Below are 9,025 nucleotides of genomic sequence, written 5' to 3'. Positions count from 1 at the left end.
CGGAGATGAACAACTCCCTTGCTAGGCTAGTGTTCACCGCATGGGCCACCGAGACTCTTCCAGAGTGCGAGGCGGGAATCGAACCCGCAAGCCGAAGGAGTTGGGTCCAAAGCCTACGCTTTAGCCCCCACGACCATCGTCCCACTAGTGGGAAGTTGAGGAAAGTAATAAGTAATAATTCTTATCCAACATATTTTTCCATTGTTTAAACAATTTCTTTTTATCATTTCATCCACTAAATTGTGAAAAGTTAGAATTTTTTAAAATTAATGTCACAATTAACAAGTGCTAAGAGTACTATTGCAATATTTGTTAATTTGTGTCATTAGTACAAGCAAATAATCGCGTGGGGTGAGTCAAAATGAATAGTTATTATGTGGAAATTATTCACTAAAAATTAATAATAGTATTCGATTTTCGAACTTAAAAAGCAATCACCGGCACCTCAGAATAAATTTGGCAAAATCATTAAATGAAAAACTGAAAATAACCACGGAAGACGGAAGGTATTCTTTTTCGAGGAAAATTTTTTTTTCTCTTATAAAAACACTAATGTTTTTTATTGAATTTACTAATTGCCATTTAGAGAAGGAAAGATTAATATTTCCGATAGCAAATTGAAGTTCAGAAAAAGTGATATTCACAAATCGAACGATAAAAGCCTAGTTGCAATTTAAACAACGTGAGTTGCAAAATAGTTTAGAAAATTGGAAGATGCAATGTGCGGGAAAACTCTGGAATATCGTACTTTGCGATAATTCTATTTAAAATTGGAAATTCAGTACCGAAATGCATTAAGCTGACTAAACATTAAATTCCTGTAGATTCTTGTAATTGTACTTTTTCGAATATTCTTGCAGAAAATTAAAAATACAATAAAATGCAACAATATACAATACAATACAAAAAAAAGTAAAAATTCGTCCGAATAATAAAAAAAGTTGTACTTTCCTGTAGTTTTTGTTGTAATTTATTGTATTTATTTGTATATTTCTGTAGAAATGATTTTTTTTGCGAAAATGGTTCATACGACCCTGAATGTTTATGTTCGAGGCGAGCAAATATTGTGTTACCTTTAAGTCCATGCCATTTAGAGCCATGTCCGAAACCGCACTTAAATGGGATTCCCAGTGTATTTCGAAAGAGCTACAAGGTGTCTAAAATGGTAGAAAATAAGAAATTCACTCTATAAAACTAAGACTTTTTTCTTATGGCCTTGTCAGTCTTGTCTGGACAAGGTGTGGCGCTACTCAGCTAAATACATTTATAGTGAAGAATGTTTTTTTCCAAGTCATTAAAAAAAGGCCTGAGGCTAGTCAAAAAGCCAAATTTTTGGCCAGGGCCAGACCGGGCTGCCATCTGGTTTGGTCTGGGCCAGGCCAGAATCAGAAGATTTTTCCACATAGTTCAGAGAAACTCAAATAGTTCGGGAAAAAAACAGTTGGGGCAATACATTTTAAATCGGACAAATTTTTTTATTTTCAGAACGCTTCAAAATGTACTTAAATATACAGATATATGTATATTATATATTCACCAATAGAATTAAGGATAACTGCCAAGATCAAGACGAAAGTATAAACGGTTCCCATTTTTTTTTCTAGTAGAGGAAACAGTGATTAATCTATTACTGAAGAATTTTATGGATCATGTAACTAATGAATATTCTGGTTCTTCATTCTAGTATATGTATATGAATATTTCCTATATGTCGTTATCTTTTCTTATCAGTTTTCAAGAAGGAAAAATTAAGTTAGTAAATCATTTTTTCACATTTTTGATCAAATGTTTGCGAAGTTTCAGCTTCTAGACATTGCTTAGGAAGTATTACCCTTGGGCAACTTTTAATTTCGTTTGAAAATTACTATAATCATCAATAAATGACAAGCAATTTGAAAGGATTTCATGAGATTATTTAATAACATTCCAACAAATTCATACAATATGTATTACTTCACTGAAATTCATGGCATTTCATGGGAAGCAAACATCAGATTTCAAGAGTAAATTTCATCTCGTCTAAGTCTGATGAAAAACAATTCTTATTTTTATTTCGAAGACAATATTTGTTTAAAGCCGACAAGATGGACTAAGTAAACTTTTGAACTAATATAGCTTATGAAATTTCAACACGAAAATGTAATTTTCTTTATCTAATTAAATAAATTTTAGACTTTTTTGACTACATAATTCTGCATCTCAATTTTTAGTCAATATTCGACACAAAAAAACTTATGATAAAATTTGTTGCAGGTAATTTTTCAGAGAGATAAAGTTTTATTCAGACTGCCATAGAAAAACAGAAGAAACTTTAACCGATATTCGGGTAAAGCTTATGCTGTGAAGTTAATTTTAGTTTCAGGTAAATTGTACGTCAAAATCAATGTAAAGTTTATCCTTCGTTTTTTCTGTGGACTTAAAATAAACCCAGCTTTTTACTAGTCTTTGTTTGAAGATAACGTAATTGAATAATTCATAACTAAAATTAGACTTTTATTCACATTTGGTGATCAGATATATTAAGAGATATTAAATTAAAATTTTTAATTCGAGAAAGGAATATCACAATTTAAACACAATTTTTTTCATTTGCACAAGCATGATAAGCTTTATGAAACTCATACATTTCCATGCAAACCTTTCAAGAGTATATCGATCATTTCTTTTTAATTTTATATCTCAAATTCTGTTCATGTGAGAAAATATAAGTTTAAAGTATCACTACAAAATGACAATTGTACTATAATAAATAAAACCTTCAAATTATTGACAATAATTATTTTTAATTAAAATAACATAATGTAAACTTATTCGAAAAATGCATTAAATTGATACCATTCTTTCAAATTCAATAGTTTCAGACAAGCACGATTTTCTTCCTGGTAAAAGTTGAGATAATGGAACATCAATTCTATCGTAAAGATCTCTTTTTTTATGTATACAAAATTAAAAACTATATATTGTTATATCATAATGATTTCAAAAATTCTATTTAATAAAATAAATTCCATGCTTGGGACGTTTCATCTCAAAAATAAAATGTTAACGTTACCATTAATTTAAAAAAATTACATTGTTTAAATTTCTCAAAAATTGTGAGAATTTTTTTCAATTTGCAGTATTTTAAAAGCTGCATCTATTTTCATCACATAAAAGAATAATCGTCTCGGGTTGAAATTTCGCTCATTATCTTCTGTCTTTCCTTTTAAATTGCATTTTTCATTTTTCTATTTTTAGACCTTTTTTTATGAATACAAGAATTGAATAAAAAGATATCCAAGTGGTTAAGTTGTAAAGCCTAATGATTATACCTAGAATGCCTAGAATAAATAAGTTGTCCAAATAAGCCCCTGCCAAAGACTGTATCAAAGATTATTACAAAGTGATTAGGCTTTATTGAATAGAAAAAAAGTTTCCTATATTAGATAGATAATTATAATAAAAAGAATGTCTAGAATCATATTTTAAAAACTATTGAGTTCTAAATTGTACAGTTTTCAATATTTGATTTATAACTGCACATATTAAACAGTAAAATACTTTTTAATACTAAGCAATTTTTTCTTTTTTTCAAATCAGAAATTTCAAAGTCAATGGGTTAAAATGTAATATTTTATATCAGAATTGTCTTGTTAAAACAATTATTCTTCAATTTGCAGTACATCAACTACTGTTACATTATGAAAGTCATTAATGAATTTATATTAATAGTTGAGCAAATTAAAACGTTTTTTTATCAGTAATCAATAATTGGTCATTATTTGCCCTTGGCAACCCGTTTATGAAAAAAATCGAATTTTTCCAAACTTTTTTTTTATGGAAAAACGTTTATTAAATTTTCATTTAAAATTATGTAAATATAACATTTTTCATGCTTGTTTTTAATGCAACATTTGCTTTTATCTTAAATTTTCGACATTTAAAATCTTAAAAAATTGAAAATTTAGTTTACAACCGTTGAACATTGAGAAAAATTGAAAATCGAATTTTACATTGTTCAAAAATCTCATAACCGAGTCAGGTACGCCGAATGGTATAATAAAAAAATTCAACTGTTGAAAATTCAATTTTAAATTTTTCAACAGTTCAAAATTCAAGGAAAAAAAAGCCAATTTTACCTGCGACTTTAACCATTAAACCTTTCAATCATTAAAGATTTTTTTTTTGAAAAATTCAACTTTTTCATAAACGGTTCGCCATTCGTAAATAATTTTTTTGGCAAAATATTAGTCAACCAATGAAATTTTCCTAGGAAATATATGAGATTTATAGAAAAAATCTAATTACTCTGATCATCCCCGGAAATAAGCGTTGAATTTCGAAGAATTAGGAATTTGTATTCCTATGAATACGCGATTTTTCCTCCGTCTAAAAATCCTCCAAGGGGAAAAGAAAAAATTTAAATCCTATTCCTCTCAATCGACTTAGTAAGATTTAACGGAAACATTTATTCAATCAATTTTTTAAATTAAAAAGTGTTTTATAACTTAAAAAGTGGGACGATGGTCGTGGGGGCTAAAGCGTAGGCTTTGGACCCACTCCTTCGGCTTGCGGGTTCGATTCCCGCCTCGCACTCTGGAAGAGTCTCGGTGGTCCATGCGGTGAACACTAGCCTAGCAAGGGAGTTGTTCATCTCCGGAGAGTCGTGGGACCGGTACCTCTAGAGAAAAAGGTTTTCTCTAAGTACTTAAGGCTGTTGCTCTTGGTGGTTCGGAACCCATCTTAAGGGCATGCGACACAGTGGAATTCCTACATTACCAACCACTTTTTTCTATTGAACAAAATTTTTTTTTGAACCATATAACTTTTTTTGTAAATCAAATATCGAACTCAAAATTTCAGGAGAGCATTAGAAGACATTATCCTACGTTTATGTACTGCATTTGAATCGAAATTTGGCAAAAAATTTCAGAAATATTTTTTTTTTTTAAATTCCGATTCAAATGCAGTACATAAACGTAGAATAATGTCTTCTTATGCTCTCCTCAAATTTTGAGTTCGATATTTCATTTACCAAAAAAGTTCTATGGTTCACAAAAAAATTTTGTTCAATGGAAAAAAGAGGTTGGTAATGTAGGAATCCCACTGTGTCGCATGCCCTTAAACTGTAGGACCCCCTTCCACCACCAAGTAAGTGTGTGTAAAGGAATAGAGAAGGTGTAAGAAAAATGTAAACCCTTAGGGGACACATTAGAAGCTTCCAACTTAAAAATTAGAAAAATATTCAATTTTATATTTATTTGTATATTAATAATTTATTTAAACTTGTTAAAAAAAGTATTAATTTATTAATGTAAAATATGTAAATTAAAATATTTTTAACTCTAGAGAGGCAGACTTTAATTGAATAGAATAAAATGTCAAAATTTATATTCCACGTGAAGGAATTAAAACAATTTATTATACATATTTTGTGAACTGATTAGAAAGAATTAAGTAAACTCAAAACATTAACACTTTTGCGGAATACAAGACATCTCTGTGAGGTGTGCCTATCGGTACAATCAGAAGGAATTAAATATATTGGAAGCACGTTCTTTTTTGGGGAATAGGAAACTATGCGGATGTCACTTTGGAGATAGAAATTAATCAGTTTCGGAGATGTCCTCTTCTTATAGTGACATTTTATACAGTTGGAAAAATCGCGCATATTTAAAATTGTACCTACTCTTTCTAGTTCCACTTATCGGCACCAGGTGGCAAAATGGTAGACCACTATTCCCAAAAGGGAAACAAAAAAGGAACATGAATAATAAAGCTCACACTTGTGTAACGTATTTATCATTTATTCTTCTCCCCAAGAATCAATAATAATTTATTTTACAGTAATAGTAACTATCTTTTTTTCCATTTCGACATCGTTATTAATATTTTCTCACATTTATATTATGTATCTTTATATCTTTCCTCTATATGCAATTACAGGTATACGATTTTTTTTTTATTCAGCCTATAGTCGTAGATACCGTGTGAGCATTACGTAAGTTACCGTAAAAACAGAGTGCTTAGTTCGTCTAATTTTCAGAAGGGATGAAATCACAATTTACCTTTCGTTTTCAACAATCATCTCCGACAAGTCCGGATCTTTTTCCAAAGTCTAAGGAAACATGATTCATATAGAAAAAACTGAGACTTCCAGCGTTTTACTATCCTTCAAAGAGTATCGTCCAGCATAAAAATCGACTCGGTGGTACATAATAAGAATTATTGTATTTAAAATATAGGAATCAATTTTACGAGCACTACAACTTTTCTTAACGAGACTAATGACACTTTACAAAGTCAACTTTCTTCGTTGACATGGACGCTTTCTCAGATAATAATCTAATACGGATTTTTTTCAGTTCGAGAGGAAAGATACTTAAACTCAACTTCGATTCGAAAGCAATCAAAATGAAAATATCTATTTTTAAAGGCATTTTATGCATTGTTAACCATCGAGGCAATCTTCCAGATTGTATATTAATTTTAATCGATTTTCCTTCTCGACAAAGGACGCGCGCGACTCAAGATTAGACACGCTGAAGAAGAAAAACGTATTCGAAATACAAATAAAAATAGTTGTGACCCTAGCAAGTGGCAAGTGGTCCAAGATCGTAAGTACTGAGTTAATTAATAACTACGGAAAAACAAAGACGAAAAAAGAATAGAGTAGAATAGAATAGAAGAGAAAATAAGATAAAAATATATAGCGCACGAACGAAATAAGTCTATAGTACATGAAACAATGATTAATTCGTATTACGCGTATACTTAACATTATACCTTGATTAGAAATAAAGTGAATTGAAATTCGTGCCAGTTGTGTGGACTTGGAGACTGGAGAAAACATCGCAATGCCTATGTGCACTTGCAAAATCGTTTTGTTACTTGAAGTTTATCACATTATCTTTGCATAACCGAACGACGACACAAAACGCTCTCGTTATCAATCTACCAAAAATGAAAAAAAAACCTCCAGAAATGATCGGTTGAATTTCTATTTAGGAGAGTAGATCGAACTCTGGAACGAAATGAGTCTGTGGAATCTCGCTGAAGCAACGAGAACTTGCTTGGCGAACCGATCGAAAAATTCATGTTTCAATAGCTCTGACTGTGAAAAATTAGCTATATTAGAGTAATTTAGAGAACTATCGAAAACTAGGCTTTAGTTTTTCGTTACGCCAAATACGCGGACACAATTTGTCCCAAAGGGGCGGCTGGAGAGTCCGACGGCAACACCTTTGACGACTCTTTTTAAATATTTTTCTTTGCCTACTCGCGATGACTATGCCTTAATTCAGGTGAAAACCTCTTTCTCGCGTGGCTGCGAGGAGTCTCTCTTTCAACATCTCTTCGGTTGGATATTCCGGTAATTTTAAATAATGCACGCACGTATTCACGGACGGGTAGCCGCCAGCTCCTGCGTCGACTTTCCGCACCACCGTCAGTCTAGGGTGTAAGTTGCACAAACCACCAGGGGGCAGTGCAGAGCAACCAGTTGCAAACTGGAGGAAGGCTTTTCGCTCTGGACCCGTCAGAGACAATAGTACATTGACGAATCTCTGGAAGCCAGGACTGGAATATAAAATTGAGACAATGTGTTAGATCAGGGTATTCAATCAAACAGCTCATTTTTCAACCAAAAAAAATTAATTTTTAATTAATACGATGAATCCTCAAAAACAACAAATTCATTTTTAACAAAAGAGTTTATATTTCAACCAAATAGTTTTATTTTCAACATAAAAGATTAATTTTCAACTAAAATGATAAATATTTAACTGCAATACTTGAACTTTTAACCGAAAAAAAGAATTTTGAACAAGAAGATTTACTCTAAAAGAAAAAGATAATTTTCTACAAAAAAAATTAATTTTTTAACAATATACGTGAATTTTGAATGAACTCGTTAAATTTTCAATTAAGAAAGACAAATTTTCATCTAAATTCATTTTCTACAAAAAGAAGAATTTTCCATAATGTACATACATTTCTTAAACAAACAGTTTAATTTATAAATATGAAATATTAATCTTGATCTAAAATTTAGAAAAGGGAACTTTTAAATGATGACGAATTCTGACTTGGGAGGCGTATTTTTTCAATGCCCTTCTTTTAAATCCGAATTATAATTCTTTTAAAAAAATTTCGTTCCATGCAAACAAAATTTCTTGTTCCAAGTTCGTAATCTAATAACCGCAATCATATGCCCGGCAACTGTAGATAAAATAGAAATCACTTTTCTAAATTAACGAAAATTATTAAAATAATGAAAGCTTGAATTTTGCTACGGTCAGAAGTAATATCCCGGTTTTTAAATTTAATTCCAGGTAATTTCCCGTTTTCCCTGGTCAATTGAATCCCTGGTGTTATCATTAATTTAAGATTTAAAAACTTTAAAATATCTGAAAGGATTCCCAAGGTACGATTGAAAATGTCCAACCGTATCAGCGTCGCCGCTGGGTTGATAAGCTCGACGCAGAAACGCTTGGACATTGTTAGTCATATCTCGGGAACCCATTAAGATTTTTGAAGTTTTATTGGCTTAAATTAAATACAAAATTTCAGTGATCGCATCCTGTAAATTTAAGATTTTTTTCTACGACTTCCATAGGTGTAAATGAAAAAAAATTCTTTTTTTTTTCAATTTATTTATGGCAAGAATTCCCTGACAATTCCACGCGATTTTCCAGGAATTTCAAGGTTTTCTGTTAATATGTATAATTTAGAAAGCTTTGAGAAATTATATTACAAGATATTCTTAAATATATTGGCACCATCGGTTAATTAAACAATGAAATAATACCATGAATTTAAATAATAAGAGCAATTCCATGTCAAATCGTCCGAAGAATTTCATCTATTGTTAATAATTTTAATAAAAAACCAATAATTTCTGAAAAATTCAAAAAAACTTAAGATGATATTCATAATTGAAATTGCCACGGTGTACATTATTAATTATTTCTCGAGTAATAAGAGAGAACCCATCTTTATATTTACAGAGATTTTAGAAGATATTCTAAGCTTTCTATAAATAACA

At 30.6% G+C, this 9,025-nt stretch overlaps 1 protein-coding gene across 8 annotated transcripts in view; it reads right to left on the bottom strand.

Moving 5' to 3' along the window:
- Nucleotides 1-5,770: 5,770 nt before the first annotated feature.
- Nucleotides 5,771-9,025, bottom strand: part of LOC117181725 (E3 ubiquitin-protein ligase HECTD1) — an 88,753-nt gene continuing 85,498 nt past the window's right edge. For all 8 annotated transcript variants that reach the window (XM_033374672.1, XM_033374674.1, XM_033374676.1 and 5 more), the window contains one exon: nt 5,771-7,557. In XM_033374672.1, coding sequence (XP_033230563.1) covers nt 7,275-7,557 — 283 coding nt within the window. In that variant the 3' untranslated portion in view covers nt 5,771-7,274. The remainder of the gene's footprint in view (nt 7,558-9,025) is intronic.

Source organism: Belonocnema kinseyi, chromosome 10 (genome assembly GCF_010883055.1).
Source record: "Belonocnema kinseyi isolate 2016_QV_RU_SX_M_011 chromosome 10, B_treatae_v1, whole genome shotgun sequence".
Taxonomy (NCBI): Eukaryota; Metazoa; Arthropoda; class Insecta; order Hymenoptera; family Cynipidae; genus Belonocnema; species Belonocnema kinseyi.
This window is presented reverse-complemented; position numbering and strand designations above follow the sequence as displayed.